We start from the raw sequence: 21,403 nt of genomic DNA on the forward strand, positions 1-21,403 counted from the left end.
GAAATGTACTCTAGATAGAATTTAATAATTTAAATTTCTAAGGTAAAACAAATTATTTTCATTGTAACTTTTATGGGAATGGGATATTTAAATATGCATTAATTTGTAAGTTTTATTAACAAAAGATTTACTTATGAATTCAGAATCTTGCAAGAAGAAACAGTTTGGTAAGAAAAGAACAGAGTATATTAAAATGTTACTAAACTTAACATTTTCCATAAATTTTATAAGACCAATGTAATTTTACAGGTTACATACTATCTCAACTTCTTCTTTCTTTTGAAGGAGATAAAGGAAGTCGATTCATCTTCATTCATTTCTAGACAGTAGGAAGTTTTATAGAGAACTGAAAATTCTTACATCATTATATATATTCTCAAATTCAATTTTCCAAGTGTCTGATAATTCAAGAAAGCAGTGTAATATTTTTCCATTGAGGGGGGACTTTTTTCTGGTTTACTGCTTTGCTATTTTATTTGAGTTAGGGATCAAAAAGTATTAACAATCTTGTGAGCAGGAAACAAAATATTTTCAGAAGCTTTTCCAAGGATGAAAAACTTCTTAGAACTATTACTAGTACTAATGGTGAAATCAAGCTCACAAATGGGTTATGTTCCAAATATATTTGAATTCCTTGAATAACAGGAGTACCTAATCTTAAAATACTAGACAGTTGGTTTTATGAATATTGGGATATGTTTATCTTTTAGAAATGTCTATATTGTTATATAGGTCAGCAAATACATACATACACATACACATACAGCAAAACTAATAAAAGTACAATAAGAAAACCGGTGCAGTAAAACCTGCACTTGAAAAATGTTTCTATTGAAAAATACTTCAAAACTTCAAGCTCAAATACTGAAAACAAATCTCTCACATTTGTTTTATTAGTTAACTAATTAAAAATATTAATTACCCTTTACTGCATGCCAAATACTAATCTAGGAAATACAAAGGGGAAAGGCAAACACAAACATCTTTGCCTTCATGGAGTTGCTAGACTAGTAAGTGACAGACTAATTAAATATAAATTAACAAAAATTAATGCAAAAGTACGATGTACCCACAAATCTTCATAGAAGCATTACTTATAGCTGAAAACTGTGACCAACCCAACTGATTATCAATGGTAGAATGAGTGAATAAATTATAGAACAATATACAGCGATGAAAATAAAAGAGCAACATAGCCTCCTGAAGCAACATACATGTCCAAAGAAAGGAGGAAAACATAAAAGAATACGTATTGGATGATTTCATGTGGATAAGTATCAAACACATGCAAAACAAAAAGTACTGTTAAAAGTTAAGATAGTGACTATGTTTTGAGGTGAATGATTGAGAAGTGTTCAAATGGTTTCTGAGGCACTCTCAATATTCTAATATTTGGTCTGGGGAAGGGTAATAAATCACCGTGCCATATGCTTATATTTTGCATGCTTTTTTAATGTTTTTTATACTGCTTAATTGAAATAATTTTTAAGTGCACATAACAAGAGAACATGTTTAGGAAATCTGAGAACATTGCACTGAAGAAGTGACATCTCAGATGAGAGTTGATGGAATTATGATCATTGTTAGGTGACATTTATTTGAGCTGCCCCATTATCTTCTATTATTATTTTCATTAGTCTCCTCTACCTGGGCTAGCCACACCTGTTTCCCTGCCATTCCTTAACACACCAAGCACAATTCTGCCTTAGGTTTTTTTTTTTTTTTTGCCGTACGCAGGCCTCTCACTGTTGTGGCCTCTCCCATTGCGGAGCACAGGCTCCTGACGCGCAGGCTCAGCGGCCATGGCTCACGGGCCCAGCCGCTTCGCGGCATGTGGGATCTTCCGGTACCGGGGCACGAACCCGTGTCCCCTGCATCGGCAGGCGGACTCTCAACCACTGCGCCACCAGGGAAGCCCCTGCCTTAGGTTTTGTATGATTATTTCTTCTGTCTGGAGTGCTCCTTCCCCAGATACTGGTATGGATATATCTTTCACCTCTTCAACTTTCGCTCCTGAAAGAGACCTAACTTGATCACCCCATTTAGAACTGTATTGCACCCACCCACCTCTGCAATTTCTGCCCCCATAGCATTACCATCTTCTACAATATTATTATAATATAGTTTTCTTATATTTAATGTCCAATAATTAATGTCCAATGTCTGCATTAGGTTTGAGGCTCTAGAAAAACAGAAATTTTGGGAATTCCCTGGCGGTCGAGTGGTTAGGACTCCATGCTTTCACTGCCGAGGGTCCAGGTTCAATCCCTGGTCGGGGAACTAAGATCCCGCAAGCAGCACAGCGTGGCCCAAAGATAAAAAGAAAAACAAAAATTTTGCCTTTTTTTGTTCAGTGATGTATCACACACCTGAAATAATGCCTGGTACACAGTGATTATTATATGTGTATATACATAAAATATGTATTATAAATATAATATTTAAATATTTCAATTCTTTCTATGTTCTAGGTTTTATGCTATGTATTTTTCATGTATTCACTCTCTTATTCATTACAAAATTGAGGTTTAGAGGTTCACATGTCCAATATCACAGACCAAATAAATGGCATAACCAGTATCTGAATTCTGATCTAGGAGATTAACAACTCACTACATTATATCAAATAATTTCTGAAAAGGAAATGGAGAAAAGGGTAAAGTATTGCAGGCAGAAGAAAAGTATACAGTATGTGGCACAGAGCCAACACTTAAATGTTCATGGAACGAACCAGGACAAGCCTTAGAATATGGCAGTGAATAAAGCAAGTCACAGAAGACTACATACAATACGGTACCATTTTAAAGAAAGATTTTAAAAAGGTGAAGTAAACAACATCTTTTCTGGAGGTGAAGAAATTACTAGAAAAGTCAAGGAAATGAAGAACAGACGTTAGTAGCTGTCTCTGGTAGGGAGGCATAGGGATTGGTTAGGGAGAGGTTTCAACAAGGGAAAAACATATGGAAAATATTGTTTCCTAAGTTGGTTGGTGAGTTCACGGGTATTGATTTTATTATACTATGCTTCACAATCTAATATATGCCACATATATTTTTTATGTTTCAAATATTATGTAACAAAAGTAAATACATTTACAAAGTCAGTAAAACAAATGAAAGATAAATGACAGAACAATTAATGGAAGGTCAAAGTGGAAAGGACAATACTTCAGCTCAGAGTTTTTAAAAATACACACACATACCAATCCTATACACATCTCTGTGAATATATGTTTGTGTGTGATTATGGATATTACCACCTTTTTATAAGTGATTAGCACCAGGGGATCAACAGGTGGAGAGGATTTTTAATTTTTAGTCTTGCCAGTCACACTCTTTCATTACCTACATAGTAGCCACATGATCTTTATTACATGTGGATGATTTCCTGTCACTGCCTTTTCTAAATGATCCCATTACCTTTCTAAAGTAATCAAAATAAAATGTGAACTCCCATACTCTTAAAATACCTAAGGATCTGTCTCCAGCCTTCTTTGACTTCATCTCCTACTCACTCTCTCACCACTTTAGCCAATGACATTCTTCTTATTCCCAAAGTTGCAAGGTCTCACCCACCTAAAGGGTTTTGTATTTGATGTTCTCTCACCTGGAATTCTCTTTCCCTGAACTCCCTTCCTGTCTTTCCCCAAATAGTCTTTGCCTAGCACTAATCTAAGTAACTACCTGGACTTTCTGTATCACATAACCATATTTGGTTATCCACCAGCTCTCATAATCTGATATTCCCTGTTGGTTTATTTGTTAACAAATTTTCTGCCTTTCACAATTAGAATGAAAGCTCCAGATCATGGGGAAAGTTATTTGTCTTTCAACCATTTTATCACCAGAGCTTACAAGACTGCTTGGCATTTAAAGAGAAACTCAATGTTTCTCAACAAAAAATATAACAATTGTGATTTTAGAAGTTCTCTGATGTGGAAAAAGGCATCTATACTCCCAAAAGTTTACCTTAATATCAGTGACTGTTTTAGACTTTGCTCATGGAAGTTCAGAGTTAATATGAAATATTTATTATTTTTACCTAAACAGACTAGGTTTAAGTGACTATCATTTTATGTAGGGTTGGATTGTTGTAGTTAATCAGAATTAGTATTATATTAAGCATAATAAAAAACCTAATGTTGGGTTTTTGTTCCCACTATTAGAATTGTGATGTTATAACTGTAAAAGTGAAAAAAATGACACAGCTTTAAAATATATACCTGAAATTATAGTCTGCAATAATGACACTAGTAAGTGGTACCTGCTCCAGTTTATTGAGCATGTACAGTATGTTGTGTTTGGTATACATTAGCTTGATCTTCCTAACAACATAAGAAATCAGAAACCACTTTACTTATGAAAAAACTGAGGGTCAGTGAGATTTAATAACTTGTTTTATGTCACAGCTGGTAGGTACATGGCAAGGCTAGAATTCAAACCAAGGTCTCCCCACCCACCAAGTTTATGGTTATTCTATTAAGCTGCACTGCCCTATCATGTACCTTAGAAGTAATCCTAAACACTGCACAACTCTGTTTTAACATAATAAATGAAGCTCCAAAGTATTGTTTCATTAAGGGCATATGTCAATAAAATAACTACAGGATAATGGTTGATGCGTTCGGTTTTATGAGAAGTATGCACAAACAAGTCAAGTTAAATGACATATAGAATCTCGGCAATTTAAAAGCTGTGGAAAAGATTGTTACAAAAAAGAGAGTTAAGCATTATCAGGTTGAAAATAAAGTAATGGATTACAAGGAGGTCACGCTGGAAGCATCATCCAGGTATGCCCCAACTCTTATGTGAAACTTCAGATTTCTAACTGACAAATTTAGTAGTCCTAGACTAAGAAATCTCAGTCCACCTAACTTGGAACATTTGCTTCCCCTAATTTACAACTTTGCAATCTCAGTAAGGCATAGAAATAATAAAATAAATTCAAATTATTAATAGCTGTATATTATATGTAGGAATAAGTTTCATGATCATTATGATAATTAGTGCTTGTTAAGTGTTGAGATAGTCTGATAGGTTTGACAGTTACAGGTTAGTTTTAAAATTTTTAGTTGGAAATATTAGATTGATATTAGATATGTAGTTTTATTTGTAAGATAAAAGAGAACTCCTTTAGTGTGAGAAAGTGTTTATTTCTGACAATATTGTTCATTATCTTTGGTTTATAGAGTTTTTCAAGTGCTAGTTAGGTGTGTACGACAGTCCAGTCTGACAGTGAATGTGTTTGAGAGAATCAGATATATTAGATTTGTTAAATATCATTAAATGATATTTAAAGGTTACGACAATATTTAATTTTCTAAGCCTATGAATGGAATTGTTTAGGTGAATTTAATGGATTAAATTTACAAGCTGATTGGAAATTAGTCAAAGAACAAATGTTCTTTTTTATATTATATATAAAATTACCAAGTTAAAAAAATAGATTTATAGGTTGAGCTGAGTTAAAAAAATGTTATTGATTTATAACTTTATTTAGGAATTAAAATTCAAGTCTTCTTCAGAAAATTGCTATTAACAACACTGAAAAAAATGATTGTTTTTCCCACTGAACCATACAATCTTAAAAATATTAGTATGCTAGTTGGAACCCAAACTCATTCATGTATGACCCACATATGTCTTTTATTTGACTGGCTCATTTTAGTCATCCTAGAGTTGCTGAACTTTCTACGTAATAATCTTTGGACTGACATTGTGGCCTAGGAAAAATGGCAGACAGGTTACCTAAAAGTTTAAAATTTCCTTGATGAGGGATAATGCAGCTACTATATTTAATGCTGGACTGATGGGAGTAGCACTTAGATCAGTTAAGTCAATGATGCTATTATGGTAGTCTTCACTACCTGAATTGCCCTTTGATTTACCAGCATACAATATGGTATGAGTTAGAACTGTTTTTATTAAACATACCATCTAATAAGTAAATACAGTATATGATAAAGAATTATTACACTAGTTAAGTGAAGTAATTAACTCAAGAATCATATATCTATGTAAAATATTACTTTCTTAGAATTTTGGGTGAAATGCAAAATTCCTTTCCTTACCTTCTATATTCATGCAACTGGGAATAATCTGAAATCATGAATTATAATGCAAACTTAGACCCTAAACTTTTTTTGCAATTTGGTTTCTTAAATTTCTGTCATAACCATTTTCATTTGAGACACACTAAAACAAAACAACAAATTTGATATGTTAAATACTTGGGATAGAAAATAGATCTCATCAAGAAAGGATAGCAACCCATAACAGAAGATAGGTAAGAGCTATTTCATTTTAGTTAACAAGTATTGTTTACCTGTGAGCCTGTGGAGTACCGCCCAGGAGTTCGAGAACCAGATGTTTTCCCTGAGCCAATGGAGCTCTCTGTACTTTTGCCACTACAACAATGTGTTCGCAGACATTTCCCATACTCTTTTCGTACCTAGCCAAAAATATTAACTTCTGTTAGCAAGTAATTCATTTCAGCTAGGAAATATAAAATGCATGTGTTTTATTTTAGATAATTAATATAAAATTTTTTTGCCCTACAGATATAAAAAAGTCTGTTCAGTATATATTTTATACATTTTTCACAATATAAAATAATATTCATACTGTCAAGATTGAAATTTTGCATAACTGGAGCCTTTTAAAACACGCAAACACACATATATCCAATCACACTATAATGATGCAGTCTCAGTTGGAAAAACAAAAACTTAAGACTCTTCAAGACACTATTTTTAGCTTCATAGATTTGATATGAAGTAGCCTATCTAACTCTTTCTCCATTCCCTCTTCTCTCTAACTTCCTCACTAGAACAGTTGTACTGTTCTTTTTTTTTTTTTTTTTTTGCGGTACGTGGGCCTCTGACTGTTGTGGCCGCTCCCGTTGCGGAGCACAGGCTCCTGACGCGCAGGCTCAGCGGCCATGGCTCACGGGCCCAGCCGCTCCGCGGCATGTGGGATCCTCCCGGACCGGGGCACGAACCCGTGTTCCCTAGCATCGGCAGGCGGACTCTCACCCACTGCGCCACCAGGGAAGCCCAGTTGAACTGTTCTTTAGGCAGAAGTGTTGTGAGGAAGTTAGAGAGAAGAGGGAATGGAGAAAGAAGGAGAGGGAGAAAGAGAGGAGAGAGAATATTTAAAGACAGAACAGAAAAAAAAGGAATGTGTTGGGCTAAGCACTTTTTAAAATTTTATATTTCTCTGGTTTACTTCTCTTAAAAGAGGTCAAATCTGCAACTTGAGACTATAAAATATTCTCAAAATATTTTAAATTCATTCCTTCAAAATAGTTCTATTCAATAATTACAGAGAAATATGATTGCCTTTCTATATAGCATTGTGACTACATTATTAATCCTTGCTGTAGTATAAAAATCACAGGATAAAAGGAGATAATCATTTTTAGCTGATGTTTTCAAACAGGAAAATATATCAACAATTTTGGGGAAAATTTTGATCATGTTTATTTAAAAATTTTTATTACTGCCTATTTAATCAAACAAGACATACAAAAATAAACAGTAACTGTTCTAAATCTCACCTCCACTAGCAACATCAAGAAAAATAATTACCAACTACTTGTTCATCAATTAAAAACACATTCTAGGATAACTTGCTGGTTTTATACTCACAAATTTTATATTCATTATGAAATAACACTGTATATATGTTATTCTTAGCACTTTATTGATTTCACATGAGTTCATAGTTTCCAGAAATTGTGACAATGTAATATTATTTAAAACAAAGTTATAAAAACATGCTTTTTTGAGAAGTGTTATTTAGAATCAAAAACAAAAAAAAAGGAGTGTGAATGACACATCAAAATTAGTATTTGAAAAAAACATATCTTAATATATTAACATTCATTCTATCAAAGATACAGCAAAATCAGAGACTGACTATATTCAGATTTGTTTGAAGAACTCACATTCATTAAATCCTTATTATGTGATAGGAACAATGATACAGAGTGAGGTGAATCAAAGCATGGAGGAGGAGAGCCTGATAGGAAGTGGGTAGGCAGACCAAGGAAGGCTTCTCAGAGAAGAGGACTTCTTCAAGCTATCTTTAAAAGATAGGCTGGAATGTGTTGGTTTAGAAGATCAAGTTGAAAGAATGGATAGTTAAGAGAAAAAAGGCATTCAGTGAGAACAAAACAGAGAGGCATGATGTACTAAGCTTTGAAGCCTTTCTCTGATTTGTAATGTCAAAATTACATATTATTTAATATATTTAAGTTATATTAATGTTTTCCAACCAACCTCTTCTATGCTATATTTCTCAATAATTAGAAATAATTATTTTTATTCACTATTTACAAGCCAATTCATATTTTGTTTATTTTTTAGAAGTAAGTTTGTGCCCACCTGTGTGTGTCCAAGACATGTGTAAGTTTTGGGAGGGTGAGATGAAGAAGCTTCTACTTTTTAATCACTATTTGCTAGGAACTATGCTAGGCTCCTCCCTCAAAATGATTCTGGGAAGGGCTTCCCTGGTGGCGCAGTGGTTGAGAGTCCGCCTGCTGATGCAGGGGACACGGGTTCGTGCCCCGGTCCAGGAAGATCCCACATGCCGCGGAGCGGCTGGGCCCGTGAGCCATGGCCGCTGAGCCTGCACGTCCGGAGCCTGTGCTCCGCAACGGGAGAGGCCACAACAGTGAGAGGCCTGCGTACCACAAAAAAAAAACCACCTCCTATAGGAAATATGATTGTTAAATGTCCATAAGAGCCAATACTGTCTATAGATTCAATGCAATCTCTTGAAAAAATTTCAATGATATTCTTCACAGATACAGGAAAAACAACACTAAAATTTGTACAGAACCACCAAAGACCTTAAAGAGCCATAACAATCCTGAGAAAGAACAAAGATGGAGGTTTCGTGTTTCCTGATTTCACACTATACTACAAAGCTAGAGTAATCAAAGCAGTATGGTATTGGCATAATAGACACATAGACAATGGAACAGATGGAGAGCCCAGAAATAAACCCTTGCATATATGGTCAACTAATATCTGACAAGGGAGCCATGAATAATTAATGGGGAAAAGACAAGCTCTTTAATAAATGGTATTAGCAAAACCGGTTAGCCACACGCAGAAGAATGAAATTGAACCCCTATCTTATACCACCCACAACATTTAACTCAAAATGTATTAAAGAATTAAACATAAGACCTGAAACCACAAAACTCCTAGAAGAAAACAGGGGAAAACACCTGGACATTGGCCTTGACAATAATTTTTTGGATATGACATCGAAAGCACAAGCAACAAGAGCAAAAGTAGTAAGTTGTACTACATTAAACTAAAAAGCTTCTACACAGCAAAAGAAACAACAGAATTTATTGGCAATCTACAGGATGGAATAAAATATTTGCAAATCATATATCTGAAAAGGGGTTAATACCAAAAATATATAAAGAACTCATACAACTCAGAAGCAAAAAACCAAACAATCCAATTTAAAAGTGGACAAAAGAAATGAATAGAAGTTTTTTACCTAAGAAGACATACAAATGGCTAACATGAAGATATGCTCAACATAACTAATTAGAAAAACGCAAATAAAATCACAATGAGATATCACTTCACATCTGTTAGAATGGGTAGCATCAAGAAGACAAGAAATAAGTATTGGTGAGGATATGGAGAAAAGAGAGCCCTTGTGCACTGTTGGTGGGAATGTAAATAAGTACAGCCATTATGGAGAACAGTATGGAGGTTCCTCATAAAATTGAAAATAGAACTACCATGTGATTCAGCAATCCCACTTCTGGGTATATATCCAAAGGAAATGAAATCAGGATCTTGAAGAGATGTCTGCACTCCCATATTCATTGCAGCACTATTCACAACAGCCAAGATATGGAAGCAACCTAAGTGTCCATCAGTGAATGAATGGATAAAGAAGATGTGTTACATGTATCTAGGAATATTATTCAGCCACAAGAAAGAAGGAAATCATGCCATTTGCAACAATGTTGGATGGACCTTGAAGGCATTATGCTAAGTGAAGTAAGTCAGACAGAGAAAGATGAATCCTGTATGGTATCACTTATATGTGGAATCTAAAAAAGCCAAACTCATAGAAACAGAATAGATTGGTTGTTACCAGAGGTTGGCTGTGTGGAAATGGGGAAATGTTGGTCAAAGGGTACAAACTTCTAGCCATAAGATGAATAAGTTCTAGAAATCTAAGGTACATGATGATGATTCTAGTTAACAGTACTGTATTATACAGTTGAAAGTTGCTAAGAGAGGAGATCTTAAATGTTCTCACCACAGAAAAGAAAAGATGTTAGATGATAGAGGTATTAGCTATTCACACTATGGTGGTAATTATTTCACAGTACATAAGTGTATCAAATCAATACATTGTATACTTTAAACTTACACAATGTTATATCTCAATTATACCTCAATTTTGAAAAAAGGAATAAAAAAAAAATCTCCTAAGACTGTTTCTGCAATTTCAAAGAGAAGTATCTGGATTTTTTGTAGGCAAAAAAAAGGTGAATGATAATTCGATGTCCATATTCTCTGATGTTGGGCCATGTTCTTGACACCCAATAAAAATGCCACCAAAATCGAAAAATTCAAAACACAGAATGCATGAAAGAAAATATGTTTATGACTAGTTATTATAAATCATAAAAATAAGCTTCTGAATCAGGGCCTGGCACTTTTTTTCATGAAGGGCCAGACAGTCAATATTTCAGGCTTTGTGAACCAAGAAGCAAAACCAACAATGCTGTGTGTGTACTTATTTTAAATTTTAAATGTATCCATTTAAAAATGCAAAAACCATTCTTGGCTGACTGACTGCAAAAATTAAAAGCAGCTGGACAAATCTGGCCCACAAGCTGTGGTTTGCTGAACTCTGTTCTAATGAATCACAAAATTGAGCTTGATGACATATATTTTTAAAAATTTCACTTCTGTTAAATATGTTCAATATACTAAAAATTCTAGACTTGCTTTTGGATCCTGAGGTCTGGTATCTCTACCTGGACATCAAAACATTGACATGTATTTGTAATACAATAAAAATAATAATTGGGAAAACTAATAGGTACTGGCTAATAAAAAATAATTACAATCAAATTCATTCATGCACAAAGCACAAAACTATTTTCTGTTCTGTAGAAAACTTCAATATAAACATTAAAATTTAAAAATGTGTTAGTCCAATTTCCAGCTAATACATAAAATAATTGATAAAGCTGGTTCCCTATATTTGAAGATGTTAGTATGACTAAATATGATGGCCCAATATTTCCTTATTTATATGGACAAATGCCACCCTTTCCCTTAATCTCCTGATTTTGCACCCATCATTCTACATATTGCTCTTGACAATCAGTTATAGCTTTTTTCTACCAAAATCTAGAAATCCTTCCAAGTGCTTAGTCTTTCTGACTTCTCTGAAGTGTTTTATAATACTGACCAGTGTCTACTTCTGGACATTTCCCCCTTATCTTTCATTTAGGTATTACCTTCTCATTCTTCTCCTCAAACACTTTCTTCCTTCCATTTCTATTCTTACTCATTACTCATGTCTCCTACTCTTCATAATCATCAAGTGTGGTAGACTGTTAGCTGTTTGTGATACCCAATTCCTCATCTTCCTGGGGTACAAAAAGTAGAGTATGTTTCCCAGTTTTCCTTGAAGTTTAGTTGGTACTATTTATAGTGTCCTATCTGATGGAAGGTGAGTAGAAGTGATGTGAACCACTTCCTTTTTATACAAGATCCTCTCTCTCTTTCTCAGACTATCTGCTAGATGTCAACACCCAAGGTGGTTGTGGAAATCAAACAGTGAGGTTGACTGAGCTTTCATTGGGCTGTGTCCCTCCATGAGGCACCCTCATCAATTGTGCAATGAGTAAAAAAAACCTTTATTAGGTTAAGCGACAGCAATTTGGGGTGTGTGTACACTAAGTATTTGGGAAGATTCATCCCTTCCAACACAACCTCTTTTCTAAGTTAATTCTAATCCATTAGATTAGAATCCATCCATTCTAACATCATAAACTCTTTTCTTTTCTGTAACTTACATTTACAGGTCTGAGTCATAAATACTATTCTAGCCTGTATTTAAGATCATGCCAACACATTTTTAATACCTACCACCACATAAAACTGAAACAGGATAAAACTGGATGCATCTCGACAAGTGGACACCTTTCTCAACTTTTATTTGAGGCTCCCTTAGTCTCTCAAGCCAAAAATCGTAGAGGTGGATATCTTTACTCTTTATCTTCCAAAAACAATTTTAGGTCTTATAGTTTCTCTCTTAGAAAAAAAATTTCACTTCTTGCCATTTCATTTTCAGAGCCACCTCTCAATATCTCATAATTATTTTTATTACCTCCATTTTACACATGAGGAAACTGGGGCATATAAAGGTTAATTAAATGGCCCAAAGTCACATAAGCCTTTAAGTAGAGGAGCTAGGATTCGGACCCAGTCTTGGCTCAGGGGTCTATATGGTCAAGAACTACAAAGACCACATTTATAATAGAGTTAAACAGTGTAAAATGAGAAAGTCACTCTTGAGATTAAAAAAAAATGCAATGTAAGTATTTAGTTGCTAAAATTAACTTTGAAAATGAATATTTTCGTCCTTATAGATGTGAAAAATCATAAAAATAGACCAATATAAAAATTAAATATTGCCTTCTAATCATGAAAATCATAGATTTTATAAAAGATGCTTTTAAAGAAATACAGAGATCTTTACTAAGTTTCCACCATTCATTTAAAAAATAAATGTTTTTATCATAAAGTGTTTAGATAATTATATTTTCTAGAATATATCAATACAAATTAGTTTTAAAAAAAACACAAAAATATATATTTCCTATGCCATGCCATATATGTACATATATATACATATATCCCATGCCTCCATAACATCTTAGAAAATCTACTCCCTAATACACAAATTCCATGTGTCTGCCAATAAAAATATTAAAGACTATAAGGTCAAATCTATAAGAATATAGTTTTTATACATTGTCCAAATCAAAATATTTTGATTCTGTTTTTGCTGTCAAGCACATTTGCCAACTTTTATGCTTTCATTTTATGTCTGTTTTGTCTTTACTATTATAAAAATGAAATCAAATAAGTAATATATTTATTTCTTAGAGACAAACACATCAAGAATGGTTTATGTTATGGGTACTTTGCTGTCATAGAATGTATGCTATTTATTCTTGAACAGAGAATTCTAGCTTACCTTCTTTTGTAGGACACAATGGAAAATGAATATAAACATTCCCTGTAGAGAATTGAAAATGGTGAAGAGATACGCCATGATGACTGTGCTTTCATTAATATACATGAGTCCAAAGGCCCAGGTCAATCCTAATAGGCAGAGAAGAGCTATTGCACCTATAACCCATGACCTGCAGAGAGAAGAGAAAATTAAGGGTTATCAAATAATTTGTCTTTAATTAACACAGTCATATTGTATCAACAATACTGACACTGAAAAAAATGTTACAGTTTTATTGACAGAAAATGTAAGACAGATGGTATAAGTACTTTAAGATTTTAATGAGAACTTACATGTTTTCAAGCTTGAGGAGATATACATGAATGAAAATGCTATAAACACAGAAATTCACTTATGCAAAAGCAGATTTGTACTATTAAATTATTCATGTATTTGCAGCACATACGCAAATGGTATGGAGATATAATTATGGTGAATGGCAAGGGGGAAGAGTCTGTAAAGCTATGTTAGTCTCCACTGGTCTCATTGGTATGATAACATTTGTTTGATTGGACTCTTTCCATTAATCAAAGACTTGTTTGATTGGACTCTTCATCTGATACACTTTTACCCCATTTTTCCAAATTTCCTCTTTTTCCATAAAAAATTTAGTGTTTACAGACAAGAACAGAAGGAACCAGTATATGGAAGATTGTATAAAATTTTAAACTTCTATTTGTCTGATTCTATAGTTAAGTAGAACAAGTGTGAGATACAGTAAATGGGAAAAAATAGTTTCCCTCTAGATCACCATCTACTCTTTCAACCTTTGGATTGCTGTGTCTTGGGTTATGTTGGACTAGACTTTGGATATCGGGCAATTGGCAGCTTTGTTGAAAAGAAGCCCAATAGCTCAGGACACCTTCATGTCTTTGAAATGTCTGCAAACTCACAGGAGAAAATGAAGCTGATAATGGGATGGAGAGGGATGAACAAAGTAGTCCAGAATGGAAGACAAATTCTCACTCTCACTCCATTCCCTTAGTTTCCTCCAAGCTGCCATTCACAATAGTAATAAATGGGTGACAAAAGTCCATATATTTGTAGTTATGTATTATGTATTTACTATCAAAATAAAATGAATCTTTCCAATAGATGGGAATCCAATAATTGAAAATGGAGTCTTCTCAACTTCTCTCTAAGTATATAGAATAGGACCAAAACAGTCTAGATCTCTATACTCTTATGAGCCCACCTTTTCCTTTCCCAGTATACCTTCCTGAACATGATAATCTAATATTTATTTTTAGCAGACTGCTATCTGCTACTTACATTGTCTAAGGAATAAATATGGGGATTGAAACTTTACAAAATGAAGGGGGAAAATCACATATGTTTACTATAATCTGAAGCTGGGTTTAATAAATTTTTCAGAGAGAACTACATCTTAAGAAAAATATGTCCCAAAGTAGTCAAATATTATTAAAGTCTTATTAAAATTAATCTCAAATATTTACCATTTTCCTTCTACAACCATCAGCCACTATATTTCAGATGTAAACATCCACTAAATTTAATGTGCTTAATTTAAAACTTTAATACTCTTGAATAAAGAATCCCTAAAGGAAGCTTGCCATTGTATGTGGCATGTTTGCTTATACAAATTAGAAAACATCTTAATATTAATATCTTATTTTACAAGCAGATTCAGAAGTATGGGAACTTTCAAAGTAAAGCTCTTATTTGTTTACAGGTATTGGAATAAGGAAAAATGGGAAGAGTCGCCATTAAGTCAAAATTGCTATTCAGATTTAGAAATAAAATGATAGGATAAAATACTCAAGCCAGCTATTATCCACTAGAAAACACATGATGGGCCCAAGTGTTAATGATATAAAAGAGTGATGAGCCCAACTTCAAAAGAAAAAAATAAGCAAGAGCATGAAGAAGTAAGTGAAATGGTATTGGAGAAAATGAAAACAAAGGACTCTTCACCAGAAGAACAAACTGAAAGTCTACAGCAAGGTCACCCAAAGGTTGCCAATCTTAATTACAGAACATGTAATTTTAAAATGTACAAAGGAAAAAAAGCCCAAATATTAGCATTTGTGTTTCTGCTTATAGATTAGTACAGACTTGTAGCTTTGTTTTAGAAATTTAAAAGATATGTTCATAAACAATTGGATCAACGATCAAGTGACGTATCGAATTTGAAAGAGACAATTTTGCATATGTAAAGTTTAATTTTTGAAGGAGATATTTTCCCCTTTTGGATATTTAACCTAAAAATTCATTAGTTTCATTTGCAGTTGGGTAGTTTCATACCCCTGAGATCATTTGAAGATATAACACTAAATCACGAAATAATTTTAGATGAATGATGTCCAAACAAACAACAGAAATGAGGACATATGCAACACAGAGGAGCACACCGAAATGAAAGAAGTCTATTAAAAGCAAAACAAGTCTGTACCACATGAAATTGCTATTACTGTGGCACTAAATTCAGGTGATATCCAATTAAAAGAGGTGAAGCAGAATTTTTCTGGCAATACACCTGCAGCATATTTATTCTGCATAGAAGTTGTATGCCTGATTATTTTCCTGCACAGTTTGCTCTTCTGCCTCAATGTGAATGACAGAAGCTCTAATGATTTTTCAGTACTGATCTGACAGCTGGTTCATGGGACCACACTGATAAATGGAATTTATCAGCCATTCAGGTCATTCTTACTTGATGAAGGGTCTGTTATCCTCATAGCTAAAGAATGCATAGACATAAAGACAAGAACACCAACATTAGCATTTTATGACAAAGAATTTCATATGAAAAATATTCTCCTGGTCCCCAAAAAGGCCTCTGTCCCCCACCTCCCTAAAAGGCATCATAAACTTCCCTTTATATCTAAAAGGTAAATGCTAAAATGACCATGAGAACTTAAATAACGAGGAATAAAATCAATTTTACAATACTGCAATATCCCTTATGAGACTAAAAAAATCCATTTTTTCATCATATGCTCATATTACTTGTGACTTGACAGAGACATTTATTTCTAAGAGATCACATTTCTCTAGAGAATGAGAAATCTTATGAGCAATCTGGAAAAGGCTTGGGGGCATACTTAAAATGACAGATTTCATGTCACCTAAAGGTCTTCTTATTGTATAATATTAGTAGGTAAGATTACTTAATTATGGACAGTGCACTTCTGAGTAATGTTAACTTGTAGATGATTGACCTGAGTTAAATCTGAACATTATAGCTCTTTAAAAATAATCAACCCAACTACTTTAAAATTCTTTCTGATAGTGCACTGAGAAAAAAATTTGAATAATCTTTTGTAGTAATACGAGCAAACAGATGGCACCTGTTCATTATCACTTATATATACTAATCTATTTAGTATCATCCTGATAAAATGAGATCCAAGCACCAAATTAGTAAAGACTAGTTAGGGGATATTTTGGATATTTTTTTACAAACATAGTTGCTACTCAGTGAATTGTGATAGGACAGAAAAGAAACAGAAAACTGTGTCCTCTTTTCTCTTACCTCTTGCAAGAGGCAATAGTTTCTGATATTATGCATATACAAGTAAAGCTCTTAGAAAGGCTCCAACTGTGATGCATTTTGAACAAAGAGAACCACTGATAAAAAAAACCTTACTCTCCAGGGTGATGAAAGGGTAAAGAATACAGTGAGAGCCTGGGCTTTGAAGCCAGTTTGCCTGAGGTTTACATCCTAACTTAATTCACTTACTAGCTATTTGATCTTAGGCAAAGATTAATTAGCCTGTGGTTGTGTCATTTTATACATCTATAAAATGGTGGTAATTTTCTTGTGATAATGAAATGATATACTGTGTATCGAGTGCTCAGAACAGTGTCTGACATATTGTGTTTGATAAATATCACATAGTTATTATTAGACTATTTTCACAATGAAAATACAGAATTTCTTTCCCAAAGAATAAAACACCAAATAATAAGGGAGAGGACTGGCAGCGTGAACACAGCCTGAAGGGGTTAGTGCACCACGGCTAGCTGGGAGGGAGTCCGGGAAAAAGTCTGGACCTGCCGAAGAGGCAAGAGACTTTTTCTTCCCTCTTTGTTTCCTGCTGCGCGAGGAGAGGGGATTAAGAGCGCTGGTTTAAAGGAGTTCCAGAGGTGGGCGCGAGTCGCGGCTAACAGCGCGGACCGCAGAGACAGGCATGAGACGCTAAGGCTGCTGTTGCCGCCACCAAGAAGCCTGTGTGAGAGCACAGGTCACAATCCACACCTCCCTTCCGGGGAGCGTATGCAACCCGCCACTGCCAGGGTCCCGGGACCCAGGGACAACTTCCCCGGGAGAACGCACGGTGCGCACGTTCAACGTCACGCCGGCCTCTGCCGCCGCAGACTCGCCCCACACTCCATTCCCCTCCCTCCTCTCGGCCTGAGTGAGCCAGAGACCCCGAATCAGTGGCTCCTTTAACCCCGTCTTGTCTGAGCAAAGAACAGACGCCCTCCGGTGACCTACGCGCAGAGGCGGGGCCAAATCCAAAGCTGAACCCCAGGAGCTGTGCGAACAAAGAAGAGAAAGGGAGATCTCTCCCAGCAGCCACAGGAGCAGCGGATTAAATCTCCACAATCAACTTGATGTCCCCTGCATCTGTGGAATACCTGAATAGACAACGAATCATCCCAAATTCAGGATGTGGACTTTGAGAGCAAGATTTATTATTTTTTCCCCTTTTCCTCTTTTTGTGAGTGTGTATGTGTATGCTTCTGTGTGAGATTTTGTCTGTATAGCTTCGCTTTCACCATTTGTCCTAGGGTACCATCCGTCTGGTTTTTTGTTGTTTCTTTTTCACTTGTTAAAAATATTGTTTTCTTAATAATTTTTTATTTTAATTATTTTATTTTACCTTACTTTATTTTATTTTATTTTATCTTCTTTCTTTCTTTCTTTTTCTTTCCCTCCCTCCCTCCCTCTCTCCTTCCCTTTCTTCCTTCCTTTCTTTCTACTTTTTCTCCCTTTTATTCTGAGCCATGTGGATGAAAGGCTCTTGGTGCTGCAGCCAGGAGTCAGTGCTGTGCCTCTGAGGTGGGAGAGCCAACTTCAGGACACTGGTCCACAACAGACCTCCCAGCTCCACGTAATATCAAACAGTGAAAATCTCCCAGAGATCTCCATCTCAACACCAACACCCAGCTTCACTCAACGACCAGCAAGCTACAGTACTGGACACCCTATACCAAACAACTAGCAAGACAGGAACACAGCCCCATCCATTAGCAGAGAGGCTGCCTAAAATCATAATAAGTCCACAGACACCCCAAAACACACCACAAGATGTGGACCTGCCCAGCAGAAAGACAAGATCCAGCTTCATCCACCAGAACACATGCACTAGTACCTCCACGAGGAAGCCTGCACAACCCACTGAACCAACTTTAGCCACTGGGGACAGACACCAAAAACAAGGGGAACTACGAACCTGCAGCCTGCAAAAAGGAGACCCCAAACACAGTAAGATAAGCAAAATGAGAAGACACAGACACACAGCAGATGAAACAGCAAGATAAAAACCCACCAGACCAAACAAATGAAGAGGAAATAGGCAGTCTACCTGGAAAAGAATTCAGAATAATGATAGTAAAGATGATCCAAAATCTTGGAAATAGAATAGATAAAATGCAAGAAACATTTAACAAGGACCTAGAAGAACGAAAGATGAAACAAGCAACGATGAACAACAGAATAAATGAAATTAAAAATACTCTAGAGGGGATCAATAGCAGAATAACTGAGGCAGAAGAACGGATAAGTGACCTGGAAGATACAATAGTGGAAATAACTACTGCAGAGCAGAATAAAGAAAAAAGAATGAAAAGAACTGAGGACAGTCTCAGAGACCTCTGGGACAACATTAAACACACCAACATTCGAATTATAGGGGTTCCAGAAGAAGAGAAAAAGAAAGGGACTGAGAAAATATTTGAAGAGATTATAGTTGAAAACTTCCCTAATATTGGGAAAGGAAATAGTTAATCAAGTCCAGGAAGCACAGAGAGTCCCATACAGGATAAATCCAAGGAGAAATATGCCAGACACATATTAATCAAACTGTCAAAAATTAAATACAAAGAAAACATATTAAAAGCAGCAAGGGAAAAACAACAAATAACACACAAGGGAATCCCCATAAGGTTAACAGCTGAACTTTCAGCAGAAACTCTGCAAGCCAGAAGGGACTGGCAGGACATACTTAAAGTGATGAAGGAGAAAAACCTGCAACCAAGATTACTCTACCCAGCAAGGATCTCATTCAAATTTGATGGAGAAATTAAAACCTTCACAGACAAGCAAAAGCGGAGAGAGTTCAGCACCACCAAACCACCTTTACAACAAATGCTAAAGGATCTTCTCTAGGCAAGAAACACAAGAAAAGGAAAAGACCTATAATAAAAAACCCAAAACAATTAAGAAAATGGGAATAGGAAACATACATATAGATAATTACCTTAAATGTAAATGGATTAAATGCTCCCACCAAAAGACACAGACTGGCTGAATGGATACAAAAACAAGACCCATATATATGCTGTCTACAAGAGACCCACTTCAGACCTAGAGACACATACAGACTGAAAGTGAGGGGATGGAAAAAGATATTCCATGCAAATGGAAACCAAAAGAAACCTGGAGTAGCAATTCTCATATCAGACAAAATAGACTTTAAAATAAAGACTATTAGAAGACACAAAGAAGGACACTACATAATGATCAAGGGATTGATCCAAGAAGATGTAACAATTGTAAATATTTATGCACCCAACATAGCAGCACCTCAATACATAAGGCAAATACTAACAGCCATAAAAGGGGATATCGACAGTAACATATTCATAGTAGGGGACGTTAACACCCCACTTTCAACAATGGACAGATCATCCAAAATGAAAATAAATAAGGAAACACATGCTTTAAATGAAACATTAAACAAGATGGATTTAATTGATATTTATAGGACATTCCATCTAAAAACAACAGAATACACATTTTTCTCAAGTGCTCATGGAATATTCTCCAGAATAGATCATATCTTGGGTCACAAATGAAGCCTTGGTAAATTTAGAAAAATTGAAATTGCATCAGGTATCTTTTCTGACCACAACACTATGAGACTAGATATCAATTACAGGAAAAGATCTGCAAAAAATACAAACACGTGGAGGCTAAACAATACACTACTTAATAACAAAGTGATCACTGAAGAAATCAAAGAGGGAATAAAAAAATACCTAGAAACAAATGACAATGGAGACTGTATAGCTTTCTCTGTATAGCTTTGTCTGTATACAGCAAAAGCAGTTCTAAGAGGGAAGTTTAGAGCAATACAATCCTACCTTAAGAAACAGGAAACATCTCGAATAAACAACCTAACCTTGCACCTAAAGCAAATAGAGAAAGAAGAACAAAAAAACGCCAGAGTTACCACAAGAAAAGAAATCATAAAGATCAGATCAGAAATAAATGAAAAAGAAATGAAGGAAATGATAGCAAAGATCAATACAACTAAAATCTGGTTCTTTGAGAAGATAAACAAAATTGATAAACCATTAGCCAGACTCATCAACAAAAAAAGGGAGAAGACTCAAATCAATAGAATTAGAAATGAAAAAGGAGAAGTAACAACTGACACTGCAGAAATACAAGAGATCATGAGAGATTACTGCAAGCAACTCTATACCAATAAAATGGACAATCTGGAAGAAATGGACAAATTCTTAGAAATGCACAACCTGCCAAGACTGAATCAGGAAGAAATAGAAAATATGAACAGACCAATCACAAGCACTGAAATTGAAACTGTGATTAAAAATCTTCCAACAAACAAAAGCCCAGGACCAGATGGCTTCACAGGCGAATTCTATCAAACATTTAGAGAAGAGCTAACACCTGTCCTTCTCAAACTCCTCCAAAATATAGCAGAGGGAGGAACACTCCCAAACTCATTCTACGAGGCCACCATCACCCTGATACCAAAACCAGACAAGGATGTCACAAGGAAAGAAAACTACAGGCCAATATCACTGATGAACATAGATGCAAAAATTCCTCAACAAAATACTAGCAAACAGAATCCAACAGCACATTAAGAGGATCACAC

General features: G+C 35.1%; 1 protein-coding gene across 5 annotated transcripts in view; it reads right to left on the minus strand.

Moving 5' to 3' along the window:
• ADGRL3 (adhesion G protein-coupled receptor L3) overlaps positions 1-21,403 on the minus strand; it is an 872,689-nt gene that overhangs the window by 32,870 nt on the left and 818,416 nt on the right. For 4 of the 5 annotated variants that reach the window (XM_060012458.1, XM_060012455.1, XM_060012456.1 and 1 more), the window contains 2 exons: positions 13,266-13,434; positions 6,325-6,450 (listed from right to left, as the gene is read on the minus strand). In XM_060012458.1, the coding sequence (XP_059868441.1) occupies positions 6,325-6,450; positions 13,266-13,434 (295 nt within the window). Of the gene's footprint in view, positions 1-6,324; positions 6,451-13,265; positions 13,435-15,978; positions 16,006-21,403 lie in introns of all 5 variants that reach the window. The other variant, XM_060012453.1, reaches the window with a different exon arrangement.

The sequence above is a fragment of the Delphinus delphis genome, chromosome 5, assembly GCF_949987515.2.
Source record: "Delphinus delphis chromosome 5, mDelDel1.2, whole genome shotgun sequence".
NCBI classification, from domain to species: Eukaryota; Metazoa; Chordata; class Mammalia; order Artiodactyla; family Delphinidae; genus Delphinus; species Delphinus delphis.